General features: G+C 47.8%; 1 protein-coding gene across 1 annotated transcript; it reads right to left on the bottom strand.

The window, feature by feature from the left end:
- Window positions 1-461: 461 nt before the first annotated feature.
- On the bottom strand, window positions 462-9,000 carry LOC144108077 (uncharacterized). Its single transcript, XM_077641358.1, has 5 exons — window positions 8,933-9,000; window positions 7,733-7,899; window positions 4,414-4,600; window positions 3,061-3,203; window positions 462-793 (listed from the first exon to the last, which is right to left on the bottom strand). Exons 1-5 carry the CDS (start codon window positions 8,986-8,988, stop codon window positions 462-464), a joined length of 885 nt encoding a protein of 294 aa, XP_077497484.1. The 5' UTR covers window positions 8,989-9,000.
- Window positions 9,001-15,887: the final 6,887 nt, after the last annotated feature.

Here is a 15,887-nt window from a genome sequence, read left to right as displayed (position 1 = left end):
CAGGGCTACGAGCATTGTGCTATAATTAGCGTCAGGTGTTGGACCATTAAGGTTTGGAGAGAGTATCGCATTCATTACTGGAGGAGGAGGGGGGTGTATGCAGCGTCGCCTGAGGCTCGATACATCAAACCCGATACGTGGCGCGCATGCTTCAAGTGAAGGCCCGCAGAAATAGTGAACACCTTTGTAAATTCGTTTTCCATGCACAGAACATCGAACTTCATACGAAATCGAACGCCGGAAATAAGTTTTGTTCGATGTTTGCGGGATTTTATTGCACCATGAATTTTCGCGCGTCATATCTTGATTAGCAGGCCACCAGCGCTCAATAAAGATTTATCGTATATAGGAGAAAATCGTTTCACTGTCAAAGGCATTCACCGTTCTCTCTACACGGCGAATCTCGCGCGAAGACATCGAAGGCATGCGCAGCCTGATCACATACTGCCCTGCGTTGGATATCAGTCTGCGTGGTTGTCCAATCTAAACGACATCTGGGCAAGCCTGTGCGACGAAGTGACCATGGGCGCCGCTCTGCACTTCAGGCCTCGACGCATGCTGCCTCGGACGGCGGGACTCAGAGGCGTAGATGGCCGCGCTGCGTCATCGGAGGAAGCGTGGTTTATCGACGAGACACCGCACGTGTTGACGTCACGCGTGACGTCACACTTCTCGAGGCCCGTGGCGATGACAGCGCATTCAACCTCCTCCGCCCACTTGTGCTTCTGGATGGGCAGTTCATCGTCGGAGCTGTAGATGGCCGCACTGGACGCCTCTCGGCGGACGGCTCCTTCTGCGAGTGCAAGAATTTTTCCTAGTCTTATTTTTTTTAAAGCGAAATCTTCACTATGCTAGGTAGAGCCGCGCTTCGAGAGCATTACATTTGACCTTCACCGAGTTAGAGGTCATGCATGGCTATAAGCCGCACCACAGCTAAGCCCTTCAACCTAACCTTGTGGACCATTTTGGGGCCGCACCACATGGTCATGACCTTTGGCCTTACGATGACCTGTGGGTGACCTTTCAAGCTTCAAAGGTCACCCAAGCTTTCAGCGAAAGCTTTGAAGCGTTCGCTGAATACCATGTTTAACTGCCAATTTTTTCGACAATTAGCACCGCGCAAAATATTTTCAATTTTTCCTCGCAGTGTGTGTTACCCTCTAAGTCGCATTCCGAGAGGCTAAAGCTTTCAGATGAGCCTAGAGACCAAACCGGAAGTCGGTGCACCGTACCGTTGACGTAACGGAAATGCGCGCGCAAGATGAGCGTCATATGTTGTTGCTGTGGGAATTTTATTCAAAGTGATCCGTATATGTATGCTTAGGCGCGCTTCACAACAGCCACTTTTCTGAAAGAAAAAATTAGCGGTGGTTTAGCTCTGGTTAAATCTGGAGTGACGCGATAGCTACAGCTGGCCGAGTGGAACTTGGTCGCGTGACCAAACACGCGCCGCGCCGCGCCGCACCGCCGGCAGCTGATCCGCACATGACCAACCACGTGACAGTGTGGCGGCGCCGCCACACTTAAGGCTCGAAATGCTAAAGTAATGTAGCTATCGCTACAAAATTGGCGGTGCTTTAGCTCTGTTTCAACCTGGAGTGACACGATAGCTACAGCTGGTCGAGTGGAACTTCGTCACGTGACCAACCATGTGACGAACCACCTGATCAGCCACGGCGCCGCGCCGCCGGCAACTGATCCGCACCACGGGACCAACCACGTGACAGCGTGGCGGCGTAGCCACAGGGTGGCAAAGCCGCCACGCTGAAGGCTCGAAATGCCGTAATGTAGCTATGCTACAATAACTTCGATCGATACCCGTCACTTTCTAATCAAAATGGTGCACTGGTCGTGGTCTCTATATTGGTGCGGTGGCCTTGTAGTAGACCACCCGCCTCGCATTCGGGAGGTGCTGAGTTGATTCTCAGTGCTGCCGGGTACGCATAGGTTTTCTAATAGGTGCATGATTTCCCCCGGCCTGATGCTCAGCTTTTCTCGGGTTGAGTGGTTGGGAAAAAATGGCAAGGATTAAACCGCTACGTTGACGGGTCAGTGATTCGTTCCGCCGTCAAATAGCTTAAATCCGCCTTGTGCGGTTCTCTGCTTTCACGCCAGTTTTTTTACAAGCTGCTGTCTTAGTTTTAAGTGCACTGCAACGCTTAATTTAATGTTTGAGGTAGATTATCTCTCGGTAATCCAAGGGTTCGTCCTGTCAACTTGCCTTCGTTTGTCAGGGATAAAAGTTATCTATATACAGTTGTGGCGAATAGACCAAAGTGTATTAACATATGTGCACAATTATTCTTGTAAACAATGAGCAATTATGGGACGGTCAGCTAAGCCGAAGTATTTTTCGACGGCATATTTAGGAAAGATGAGTTTTTTAATCTTGGAAGGAGGCAAAGGAAGAAATACTATCTTATGGTCGGATACTCCATTCTGCACCAGAGTGTAATAGTTCCGAACGGTATTTCAACAAATTTCTCATTTAAGAGATTTGGTGCATAGCGACCCACGCAACTTGGTCCAGAAGAAAACCCCTTGGGCCCGGAAGCGAATTCATACGCTACACTGGCACCCCGCTGTGTGACGTAGGCTACCGCTCCTCGTAATAATAATAATAATAATAATAATAATAATAATAATAATAATAATAATAATAATAATAATAATAATAATAATAATAATAATAATAATAATTGGTTTTTGGGGAAAGGAAATGGCGCAATATCTGTCTCGTATATCGTCGGACACCTGAACCACGCCGTAAGGGAAGGGATAAAGGAGGGAGTGAAAGAAAAGAAGGAAGAGGTGCCGTAGTGGAGGGCTCCGGAATAATGTCTACCACCTGGGGATCTTTAACGTGCACTGAAATCGCACAGCGCACGGGCGCCTTTAGCGTTTTGCCTCCATCTCTTCAGCGGTTGGCATCACATGGGAAATGAATGAAGTGCTCTGAAAACCTTTCCAGTGGTCCTAGGACTATGCATATGTCGCGCACCCTGCCGGGGAGCGCGCATCGAGGCGCCCTTGGACTACATACAAATACCGAGGCCCGACCTGTTGAGGAGTGGTTGGAGCTTTCGTCATGTACGGTTGAACCCATAGTCTCGAGACCCGTGGCAGTAGCGCTCTGGGAAGGCGAAGGCTGCGACTGTGGCCCGGAGAGCACACTGGGCTTCTTTCGTCCCGGGCAACAGTACCTGCGGAAAAGCCGATAGAGTCGAAGCAAAGTTTTCCTAGAGGGTCTTGAAAAAACAAAACAAAAAACGGCAAGTATAAGCCCTAATATACAACTCTGTACGGTTAATGCTGGTAAGAAAACGAGGCCTTGTTGAGCAGTTTTCAAGGGACCTCGTATATATAATGAGCGCTATCCAGTTTCAAAGCATCGTTTACTGCTGCTTTTATCTAAAAAAAAAAGCGAGGCGGTAGTTGAACGTGCGGGTATTTTTATGGCATTTTACTGGAGGGGATCTTTGCGGGGGGGGGGGGGGGGGGGGGGGGAGTGATTCTCATATGCCATATGCACCATGCATTTTTAAGAAAAAGCGTTCTCGAAAAGAAAATTTCGCGTTAAAACAAGAGAGCACCCCATGCTTCAACCCGTCACGTTAAGTTTTCCTCCGGGTTTCCAGTGAACTGCCGCACAAGTACACAATCGCTAGCATGGATTTTCTTGACTTGCTGCACCCTTACTCGTGCGCAGCTAGCAGTGCTGCGACAACTTACATGTATTGTTGTTTTCTGTGCGAACTTCGAATGGCGTGGAAACCAACTATAGTCAGATAACACTCAAGAGCGATGCGGCGAACACCCCTCAAAGGAAGCTCTCCTGCCAATGACGTCACCATTTGTCATTACGCCTTGGATATATAATCCCATATCACGGAGGCACCTGCCTGTTCCACCCAAGATATCAACCTAAAGAATTAATCACAACGTCATGAACAAACGATCGAAGACATTGACCGCAAGGCCTACGTTGAGTAGTGCTTGCCGCTTCATTCTTGAGGTGTATCCGGCTACAGTCAAGAGGAGGTCAGGTACTGAAACAAAGTGGCACTGAACAAACAGACCTAATCACGAACTTGGTCGATCCGAATGTGCCTATACAGCGTTGTCATTTGAGAGAAGTCGAAGCAGCCATATTTCCGATTCGTCGTCCGACGAAACGCGCGCTTCGGATGCACCCCCGTCCTCTACTTTTCGGCACTGGTAATATACGTGCAAATTTAGAGCTCCGTAACGATTACTCGTTGATGCCAAGGAAACAGTGTAGTGCAGGGCGTACCGGAAGATACTGCTACAGCGTCCTGTATCCGTGCTGTTTTCCTTAACATGATCTCGCGCCTATTGCCTCGACTACAGAACTGTCATCAAATTCCTGCCACGCATTCGCAAATCACCTACTGGACAACGACGAGGCTTAGCGCGAAAGGCACGACCACCAGGACGATCTGCATGAGTGGCGAGTCCGGGAACCAGTCGCTCTGTTGCAGCACAGTCACGTACGTCTCGAACATGTACTCCTGGTACAGAATGACCAGCAACTCCCACAGAACCTCGAGGAAAAACTCCACAAAGCGATGCCGGTCCCCTGCGGAAGACAAACTCAGGGGGCAATTTGTTGACCTAAAGTGTGGTGAAGCGAAAGCCTTTACCGCGGTTTTGCTGCTTGGGACACTGATGTGTGGTTAAGATGTTAAGTACACAACTGTTTGTGAATCTTAAATGCTGGAGACACTGGAGGGCGTTTAGGAGGCATCCGTCTGATTCGCCGCCTTTCCGCAAACACTCTCCAGCGTCCTAGACAAAGGGAACTACATATGCGTTGGCAGCGAATAGCATAGTGGTTAGCAAGCTCGGCAGCTGAACGGAAGGATGGTTGTTCGAATCAAATCGTGCACAAAGATTTTTTTTTCGTATCGAGTTGAAGAGCGTAACGGACGGACGGTATGATGTCACTTCCGTTGTCGTGACTTCCGGTTGGCGATGTAACGGATGGACAGGATCTCGACGGGAATATGAGCCATTAAAGGCTTTTTTCTGAAAATTGCGGAACGATAATTCAACCTCCACCTGCCGTGGTGGGAGGCTTGTGGTGAGGCCACAAGGTTACGTGACCTAGATAGCCCACCTGCCTCCGAAGTTGCTATCTGGGGACCATCTGCCAGAGCTCTGCCCGTGATTACTCGCGCACAACGAAATCGCAGACACCAGATTTTCTGCACAACGGGGCCTTTAGCGCTATCGCGTTAAAACAATCACATGCATCCGGTGAGATCCGACCTCCCCGCCAGGGTAGCATAACAAAGTTCTCGCACAGCTTCTGCCCTCACCTTTCGATCCCGTTCCACGTGACACTCGCGGTAATACAGATCGTATTACGTCCGCCGCCGCTACGGACGAGAGTGGCGCTGGCAAAGGTGGGCAACCTCGGAAAAAGATTTCGCTGCGGGGAAATTTGAGCGGATAGCCATGGTGCTCTTGACAGAGAGAGCGGTTCACGCTGCCCACTCTAGGCCAGTTGTTTTGTCCCGTGTGATTTTAATAGTAGTTGGCACAGTGTTCGAAGACGTAATCTAGCCCTTTCTTTCAAAATGCCGCGGGTTGACTGATTCATCGGAGAATTCCCAGAATTTCGAAACCATTACCATCGCCACCTGGAGGGAAGTGGCGGAAACGGAGGAGGGTCTTGACCTCTCAGCAACATCAGTATCATCATCTTTAATTATTAGTTGCAGGTATTCCTATTTTCCCGCACAATAATTGTCGTCGGTTGCTGGGTAATGTGCAATATTTAATCAATATTCTGGCAACCTTTAATTTGGTAGCGGTATATCAGACTTCCGACCCCGCCGCGGTGGCTCAGTGGTTAGGGCGCTCGACTACTGATCCGGAGTTCCCGGGTTCGAACCCGACCGCGGCGGCTGCGTTTTTATGGAGGAAAAACGCTAAGGTGCCCGTGTGCTGTGCGATGTCAGTGCACGTTAAAGATCCCCAGGTGGTCGAAATTATTCCGGAGCCCTCCACTACGGCACCTCTTCCTTCCTTTCTGCTTTCACTCCCTCCTTTATCCCTTCCCTTACGGCGCGGTTCAGGTGTCCAACGATATATGAGACAGATACTGCACCATTTCCTTTCCCCCATAACCAATTATTATTATTATATCAAACTTCCCCGGGCTCATAAAGATACACTGTTAGCATCATCATCATCATCGCCATCATCTCGAGAGTCAGACATGTGTCGTTACATTATCTTTGCAGTATGTAATACGTGAGAACTGGCGCGTTTACCTGCTGGACAATCCGAATGTCATCAATGTGGACCGGGTTGTGGGCACTCTTTGTAATGCGTCATGCGCGCATGTCTAGTAATGTGGGATCCATGTGGATCTTGAAATGGAGGCGGAAGGTGGGCGAATAGGGGCCTGGTATGACGAGAAATTACAACGTTGTCACGTGAGTAAATGTGATCTCAGAATTGTTTTAACTGAAAAACTTCTTAATTGCTCTTTGTTTTGTTTTTAGTTTGTTTTCTGAGGCCGAGCAGCCGACCTGAACGTCACAATTTGAGGTTGAAGCGAGGTTGAGGGAGGTCAGCAGTGGCCTCAGGAAAAGTGAGGTGAGGGCCTCTAAGGAGACCTCAACCTCAACTGATGAGGTTGAGGTTGGGTGAGCTCGGCAAATTCTTTTTGAGGTTGAGGTGAACTCCAGACTTTTGAGGTCAAATGGCCACCTCTGGGCGCTGGTGAGCACCCTGAAGGATAGCTTACACGCAACATAAACACCCCCGTAAGTAGAAGATTGGACAGCCGTCGCCGTAGTTATTGGCAGAAACCGCGTACGCGAAATTCCGAGGTCGTGGTTTCAGATCCCGCCGGCGGCAGCTGGTTGTTTTTCTTTGAGCCGTAAAATGATTGCACTGTTATTTTTCCATTGATAAACACCACAAATTAATAAAAGAAGATAAAAACGTTTCCCGTTGATTCACTTGGTTTTGATGATTGTTTGCTTCCTTCACATGTATGTCATAATGAGGCCCTCAGTTCCCTACCCTTGTCAACTGCGAAGGTCCAGTGAAAGCTGTATAGCTTTCCTTTGTAGCTGTATGGCTGCGCTTAGGCGGATGCTAATTAATAATCACCCCCAAGATCAAAAACTGCTCGGCACCAGAAGATTCTCCCGAACACACTGTACTAGCTTGTATTTAAACATTTTGCGACAAGCCACGCGGAGCTATCTTAAACCAGGCATGCTAAATGAAAGCTACAGCAATCGCTTTTAATATGGACGCCTCCATGTTTTACACGAGTTCCAGCGATTGCGTTTTTTTTCTTTTGCTCGTTTTGTAAGCATGGGCGCTTTTAAAGGGCATAACCTGCGTATTTCTCAACATCATGACTTCTTATGACATAACTCAGAATAATTATTAATGTGACCCTGAAAGGAGTGTTCTCTCACCCAGAGTGGACTAAAAGGAGGAACTAGTTCCCCATTCGTCTTTCAAAGAACAACCAATTTCTTCCTTAGAGGTTAATTGCAAAGCCACATCTGCCACAGTTAGCCTCCCCGCAGAGTAGCCACCCGTCTGAAAGGCTGATACAGTTATTCCCATTCTCTCCATCTTCGGCTTTTTGGGTACTCTAAACTATAGCATAAGTCGACCAAGTCAGCGCCTTGCTACAGCCTATGCACTGACGCGAGTGCGATCACGTGATGCTTACAGGCCGAGGATATGTTGTCGCTGTCCAGCTCCTCTGCGGTGCCTTTCCGCCCTTCAGAAGCAGTGTCGCCATCTGGCCTCTCGACTGCACTGGCATCGTGGTCCGGACCGGCGTCGTCGGTTTCTACCGCTACGGCGTCATGATCAGCAACACTGGCACTCTGAGCGCTGCAGGTGAATTGTGTTCAGGGTAATTTCGTCGCCTTCATTATGACTGTATCAGCTTAGCTACGTCCACGGCAAGATAAACAACGGTCTCTCCCATCATCATCATCATCATCAGCCTGCCCACTGCTGGATAAAGGCCTCTCCCATGTCTCTCCGATTAACCCTGGCCTGTGCCAGCTGCGGCCACCCTATCCCCACAAGCTTCTTATCTCGTCCGCCAACCTAACCTTCTGCCGCCCCCAGCTACGCTTCCCTTCCCTTGCAATCTAGTCTGTTGCCCTTAAGGACCATCGGTTGTCTTGCCTTTTCATTACACGCCTTGCCCCAAGCCCATTCATTCTTTTTTATTTCGACTAGGGTGTCATTAACACGCGTTTGTTCCCTCACCCACTCTGCCCGCTTCCGGTCTCTAAACGTTACACCTATCATTTTTCTTTCCATGGCTCGATGCGTTGTCCTTAACTTAAGCTGAACCCTTTTCGTTAGCCTCCACGTTTCTGCCCTATAGATGAGTACCGGTAAGATACAGCTGTTGTATACTTTTCTCTTGAGGGATATTGGTAAACTGTCATCAATTATCTGAGAGAACCCGTCAAATGCGCTCCACCCCTTTCTTATTCCTCTAGCTTTTTCACTTTCGTGACCCTCTCCCGTATCCCTCCAGTTAACACGGTCCTGCACCAGTGCGGCTACCCTATCTCCGCAAGTTTCCTAATATCAAACACATGCCGATCTGACTATCTGCTGCTCTCTGCATCGCCTGCTTTTTCTTGCAAACCACTCCATTACTCTAAGAGACCATCGGTTTAATTCCCTTATCGTTACATTCAATGTCTATACCCATTTCCTTTTCTTGATCTCAGCTAAGATGTCATTTGTTCCATAACCCGCGTTGTTCTGTACTGTCTCTTAAACTTGCACCCTGTCATTTTCCGTTCCAGGGTAAAGTGCGCGGGAAATTCAGCTCACCAAGAATACTAAAGGCAGAGAAAGAAATGCGTGTGCACTGCCCTACATCGTATAACTCACGTACCAGCCGATTAGGACGGCGCCTAAGACCACGGTTGCGCTCAGCAGAAGCGATGGCATGGCGCTTTGAGAACCGACCGTCTTCTTCTTTCCTGGTGCCCACTTCCACCTCGAGCTCTGTCACGTGACTGCGCATGTGCTTGCGATGCTAATCTCGCCTGCCCCTTGAGCAACCGCGGTTGTGGTGATTGTGAAAATCTTTACTACAAACACCCTTAGTTCAGGGCTTCAAAAAGGAGGGGCAGAGAGTGTGGACTCTGAGGTTACCATTCCCGAAATATAGATGCAGAAAGTGAAAAACGATAAACGCCCTCCCGACCTTTAGTTATTATCCGCAGCGAAGCAATTACTGCAGAGGGTTCAATCATGTGTCAGCATTTTTACAGCGCGTCCTGCGTGCCGATCATCTAAGTGTGAACGAGAGGGGAGACGGATGTCGTAGTAGCCAGCCAAGGCTGCCGTCATAATTTAGCAGCAGTCGCGGCATCGGTGATGGTGACGTGTAGACGTCTACTTAGAAGTCCAGCCGCCGCCTTAGGACGTGCTCCATTTCGCACGAAGCCGTCCGGGAAGACTGCTTCGCCGCAGTCAACATTGATGCAGGCTGGCATCCTGTCCAGATATGGCGGAGCAGTATGCAAATCTGCTGAGCGAGTCGTGCTCTTCACGGGCGCTTAAGTACAGCCGAGGCATAGAGAGGCACCATCCTTCAAGTGTAAGTCAATCCGTTAATTTAATCTATACGCAGGCTATTGGCTAATGAAGCAGTCTTCGTGGACATGTGATCTCTAGCAGTGCGTATTCGTGAATCACGCAGGGAATCATGCGGGTGCGACACTTAAAAAAATTTCTTTAGGCAATCTATAGACTGTTCATAGATTTTTATCTAGAAAGTCTACAGACCCTCTATAGACAAACCTTAGATAACAGTCTATGGGTAATACAAGTTTTATAGACAGTCTATAGATTTATGGCCATATACATTTAGTAGACTTTTGTTTATAGACAGTCTATAGACTATGAATAGACAAAAAGAATTATCTATAGGAAAGCAATAGGATCTATAAGGAGTCTAAAGACTGTCTATAGACCATTTTTATACTGGGAGATTCGCTAAAGCAGTGAACACTGTATATCTGTTTACATGATCTATTTATAATCGGACGATACCGGCTCTTTGCGCCTTGATTTTATAGATTAAAACTCGTCGCTGTCTTTAGGTCTCTCACCGGGTATCAGGGCGACTGGTGTAACCGCACGAATATGTGCCTTTCTCTTCCTGTAGTAGCCGCATGACACTCTGCTATCTGAGAAGAACAAACACACCTGACGATGACGGCTTGTTGCTCGTTGCTGTCCCCTCGCTTAGTGCCACAACATATGATGATGATGATGATATCCTCAGGCACAACACATGGCAGGTGTAATATCACGCGCCTGTCTTTTTTTTTGTATTGCTGTAGTTGCCGTGCAACCTTTCGAGCATACTCGTATTCTTTTTGAGCATACACTCTTTCGTATTCTTTTTATGTTTACAGGACCATCTGGACGAAAACATTTCAAGGAGCATGTACAATAGCATCAATAACAACTCACGGACGATCATTGCGATTGATGGGGAGGGGAAGGCATTAGCAAGTGGACTCCTATTTCGTGAGCGCATTGACTCGTGACGCCCTCTTTGTGCAGTCACGCAAACTAGCGCGTTCACCAGGGATTTGTGGCGCACTCTGGCCGCACCTGCGCCAACTAGTCCCACAGTGCGAGAAACTGCCAGTTTAACTAGTTTAACGCGTGGGGAGGAAGGCTGCTTGTCACGTTTTCCCATTTAAAAAAAAATAATTTGAAATATTGTCCAATTTGATGAAATGAGATGTCAAGTTGGACCAAGCGTTTCATTAAGTGCCACTGCCAGCAAGCGTGGGCTTCAAACCGGACTCGCGTTCGAACTTTAGCTGGCACCTGCAAGTGGCCGAGTGGTTTTGCGTTTGAACTGTATCGCGCAGTCCTCAAAGGCCTTCAACGGTATTCAGACGGGCGACGGAATCCGTCCCTTTAACCAACTCCGCGACGCGCTCTCCGGGCGACGAAACCTGGCGTCAGCGTCGACCAGCAGCAGTTGTACCTAAAATTCATGGTGACGTCACCGTGGTATCAAAGAAAAATAACATCTCTTTCGAAGATTCGGAGAATTGAACCAAGGACATTGTTATTACGAGGTGAGCACGCAACCCATAGGCCACAAAAAAATAAACGTCTTTTTAAACATGGTATTTATTACACTGAAAATATGTTATGCTTACATACATTATTTACAAAGCTTTTAATAAACGCCACGAAAGACACCTCGAAAAGACAGAGCAACAGAGCGCCAGACGAGAGGTAAGGCTGCACATCACCAAGAGGGAGTGCGAGTCCGGTTTAAATTTGGTCTGTTCATACACTTCACTCAAATAAACCGCGTTGCTCCATGGACAACAAAGGTCAACCAAGAGTATGGCGTTGCCTTACGACTGTATGCGGATGAGTAGGTGCGTCACTAGGAAGTCAAAAAATTTTTAAAGCAAAAATTAACGAAAAGGCAATTACAAAATGCTCTTCCATTCAAAGAACGTAAGTAGTATAAAGTGCCGTCCTTAATTTTCGCATCAGTGTGATATTCCATAAAGTGAATACGATGCTGCCGCCGCATTCGTGTAAATGAGGCGTGTTTCTTCTCTTTGGGTTTCTTTCCTCTGTTATCTCCTTTAGTTCCTTTCGAGCATCTGTCCCCTCCAGAACGGGGCTACCCCGCTCCTTTAGCACGCCAGCAGACCCTTCTGGCTCCTTTCTTTCCTTTTCAGACATTTCCTCTCTGCCTCCGCCGCCTGGTCCCTTTACTCGCCCGGATCCCTTCCGATGGCTATCCGCTGCCCGGGACGAAGTGTGCCCGGCCGCTGACGTCATGCACCTCTTCCCCGCATTCATTCGCTCTGTCGGGTTTCCCCCCAAGCTCCCCAGTCTGTGAATACCGCCACCCGCGGGAAATATCCTTGCAGCGACGGGACGAGAACCGTCTGTGATCACAACGGGAAGACGCCACAAACTAACCCGCGCAAAGCGAAGCGCTATCGGGGAAGCCAAGCCTAGAAGCGAGGGGGGAGCGGAGGCCCGCAGGAAAACCTGAGATAAGCCGGTTTTCTGCTGAGAACCTCCCCAGGAAAAGCAGAGAAGGGGATGGAGGGGTGGAGGAAAAATACTTGAACAAAATAACTCGCGTAAAGACGTGCCACTCGTGTGGCGTTTCTCCCGGTGTGTGTGTGTGTGTGTGTGTGTGTGTGTGTGTGTGTGTGTGTGTGTGTGTGTGTGTGTGTGTGTGTGTGTGTGTGTGTGTGTGTGTGTGTGTGTGTGTGTGTGTGTGTGTGTGTGTGTGTGTGTGTGTGTGTGTGTGTGTGTGTGTGTGTGTGTGTGTGTGTGTGTGTGTGTGTGTGTGTGTGTGTGTGTGTGTGTGTGTGTGTGTGTGTGTGTGTGTGTGTGTGTGTGTGTGTGTTTTCTGTCGCGGGCTGTCTCTCTTCGCTTACCCAAAGCGTCTTCCCTTCGGGAAAACCTCAAGCTACCGGCTCAGTTGAGGTTTAGTCGAAGACCGAGCGGCCGTGGTTGATAAAAAGGTTGCGGTTAATTTTTGGCCGATCGCTATATAGGCGAAAAAAATGCGCGGAGTACAGCAGCACGAAAGTCAAGGATTTGCTTCTGTGGCCTCTGGCGAAGTCACCGGAGGCTCCCCGTGTTCATCTGCAGGCAGCCTTGAAGATGATGCGTCATCGTCGCAAGGAGCCGACGAAAGCGTTTGTAGTGCTGGCGTTTGTGAAGTATACCTTAAAGCAAGCAGGAAGCCGTGCACTATATGAATAAGCTCCCAGTGCTGCTTTTGGTGAGTCGATGAGTACTGCGATGACACTCTCCCGGTAAGAGCAACCACTCTGTTGCACGTGAACCTCCCTGGGACACAGTTGACGGCTTGCAACGGCTTATTAAAGGGTTGCTTCGATTCAGGAGTGATTAATCCTTTCTTCCCTGTTAAATACATACACATATAAAAATTTTGACCTCCTTAGTTCGTAAAGAAAATCTTTGCGTGCTATCTACGTTGGCATGTAGAATATGTTTATTCTTTTTCTTTGCTATCGATCTGTGTTTATCGAGTGTGAATGTCGACTCAATACTGCGTAATGCTGTTTCACTTTATTTTGTAGTTTCATTATTGTATACCTGTTAATACATTAGCCAATTGCCTTTGTTTTATAAGCCTTGCTGTCAAGTCGCTGCCAAGCGAAAGGGAACTGCGGCTTTGTCAAGGTGTATCTTAGAGCTTTTTCTGTGCCTCCGCTGTCTGTACCTTCTCAAGGCAGAAATAAATTTGATTTGATTTGATGAAATGCCTTGGAGCAAATATTTGCTTAGAAAACTGTGAGCGACTCAAGTGAGCGGCAGTGTGGAGAACGACTGCTATTGTGATGTTTGCGGCAGCGTTTTGCGCGGTGTCTGTAGAACACCGGATCAAATGCAGTGGGCCATATGTGCAAGAGTACCCTTAGAAAATAGCACTTAAAGGAACGAGGTTGTTTTCTTTCTATTTTGGACTTGAAACAGCAGTTTCATCACAAGATTTAAACATGCAAGGATTTGCTATTTGTGCACACGCATTGCGATTGTTAGCCGTTTTCAAAACTGCGCACCTGCTGTACAAGGCCTTACGTGAGCTAATTGTGATCTGGTACGAACACCGTGTATGGACACTACGAGACTGGGTTGTTTACGAGGCCATGTGTGACATCTCTACGTGTTTTTACAAGACTTGTCTGGCATCTCTTACAAGCTGTTTTTGCCCTCGTACATCTCAACGAAATAACGTAGGGTCATTTACAGCTCTGCCAGACATCTTAGAAGCTCTACGGGAACTCTTCGTATTCTTTTACGAATCTCACTGATCGTCTAAATCTCTTATAGGACATGTAAACCTCACAGCCCAGGTAACACCGAATCATTGCAATAATTTAACATTTTTGTTTTGGCCAAACGTTATTTCAATGTTTATAATTACCTTTTTCCTAAAGCTTTTGTAATGCTACAAATAAACGTTAGCATAACCTTCACATAACATTACTGAAACATAAACAACATGAATGAAACATTCTTAAAAATGGTTCACAACCCTGCATGAGCATGCAGGCTCGCCAGTTGGTAAGCGTCACAACATCACAACACTTTGTAAATACCAACAACGAGGGCGACATTTGAGCTCCTCAATACAACATGCAACTCATACACTCCCCTCCGAATAGACAGCAAGGAGTCAAGCTTATATAGCTGTCCCTGAGCGGTGCCGCATGGGTGATATAGTGGCGGATAGGTAATAAGCAGAGTTTTGTGACAAAATTATGGGGCTGTGCTTACAATCTACAATAGACACAATTTAAAAAGTTTAGTTACAAAGTGCTGCTAACTGAGAATCGTGTTTACTGCCAGAACAGTCCGAAAAGTCCTAGAACCTTGTGCTTGTAATATATTTAATAATGTTATGGTTATGGTTCAAACATTATATTAACGTTTAAAAAGATATATTAAAATGTGTTTATTTTGTAATGCTAAACCAATGTTTATTATGCAACATACAACATTATTGTTAATTTATAACATTATGGTAACATTTCAAAGTAACCATTGGAAAAGTGTTTACTTAGAATGTTAAACGAACGTTTTTGATATATCGCATTATTTGTTAATTTTTAACGCAATGTATCGTTCCAGTGAAACGTGTAATGTTAGCGCAACTTACATAATATCCTATTGTTCGCTGCTACCTCGGAACATTCTCGTAAATTTTCAGTTGGATTGCATTACAGCGAAAACTAATTAAATTACAGTAATTTGTTTACTATCACGTCTGGAATGTGTAAATAGATGCGCATTTTCCCAATAATGTGGCTGGAAGTTGGCGTTGTGTGTGTCCTTCTCGTTCAACATACCATGTCCTTTATGCGCTACATCTTGGAACTGGGCTTCCTCAGTAGCGCGAGTGTATGAGCGAAAGGCAGTAAAAAGTACACATGGAGGTATTACTTCACAAACACATTTGAAGGCAAGTAACCCATGGCATCAACGTGGGACGGAACGCCGTCACGCGACACGCCGTGGTCACGACACGGGTGTTGACTATGGCAATGAGCACGGACATTAGGATTACTAAACTTACGCTAGCGTGGGGTCAAGCGTGACGTCAGCAGCAGGTCACGCCACTTTTAGCTCACACGTCGGCCACACGTCGGCTTCTACAACCATCATGCGTGCCGCACCACCTGTCGACCAAATGCCGGTAAGTTGTTCCCCTCGAATACGCCCGCAACGCCCCGTTCAAACGCTCGCTGCCATTTCAAGGTCATTGTCACAACCGAACGTCACGCACGCGGAACTGCCTACACCAAGCTGTGAAGCAACTCCCCGAATCTGTTGCGCCGTGGTGTCGAACCACTTGCACAATCGGCGCCAAGAATGAACATAAAGCGGCGCAGGATCTTCACACGGTCACGATAAGGACGTAAACGGCGGGCGCGCTACTATAACGCAATCCGCGCCGCAAGGTGGCGCGCAGCGAGTGCTCGGACAGACGCGCCGACGGTAGTCGAAAACACGCCGTTACAGGCGGAAGGGCAAGACTCTTCGCGAGATGATTATCCGACCAGGCGCCCAGCCAGCACCGTGCCGCACTCGCGGTCTGCGAACCGTACACAACGTAATACGTCCACCGTCAATGGGTGGAAGGACAGGAAAATTAGAGAGGCTATTTCTGGACAGGCAGGTGTGCGCGCGCGTATATACGCGCTGTGCTATACGGCTTGCCCAGTCGTTGCACGCTTCGTGTGGCGAGGGTTGGTACGCTGGCCGCGGGCTATGTTTAGCTCACCCATGCATTATGAATGCTG

Source organism: Amblyomma americanum, chromosome 10 (genome assembly GCF_052857255.1).
Source record: "Amblyomma americanum isolate KBUSLIRL-KWMA chromosome 10, ASM5285725v1, whole genome shotgun sequence".
NCBI classification, from domain to species: domain Eukaryota; kingdom Metazoa; phylum Arthropoda; class Arachnida; order Ixodida; family Ixodidae; genus Amblyomma; species Amblyomma americanum.
This window is presented reverse-complemented; position numbering and strand designations above follow the sequence as displayed.

Coding starts and splice junctions, on each gene's coding strand:
- LOC144108077 (XM_077641358.1), bottom strand. CDS start 8,988: ATGCCATCGCTTCTGCTGAGCGCAACCGTGGTCTTAGGCGCCGTCCTA. Junction 7,900..8,932: donor GGCGCCGTCCTAATCGGCTG/GTACGTGAGTTA, acceptor ATTCACCTGCAG/CGCTCAGAGTGCCAGTGTTG. Junction 794..3,060: donor CTCCAACCACTCCTCAACAG/GTCGGGCCTCGG, acceptor TTGCACTCGCAG/AAGGAGCCGTCCGCCGAGAG.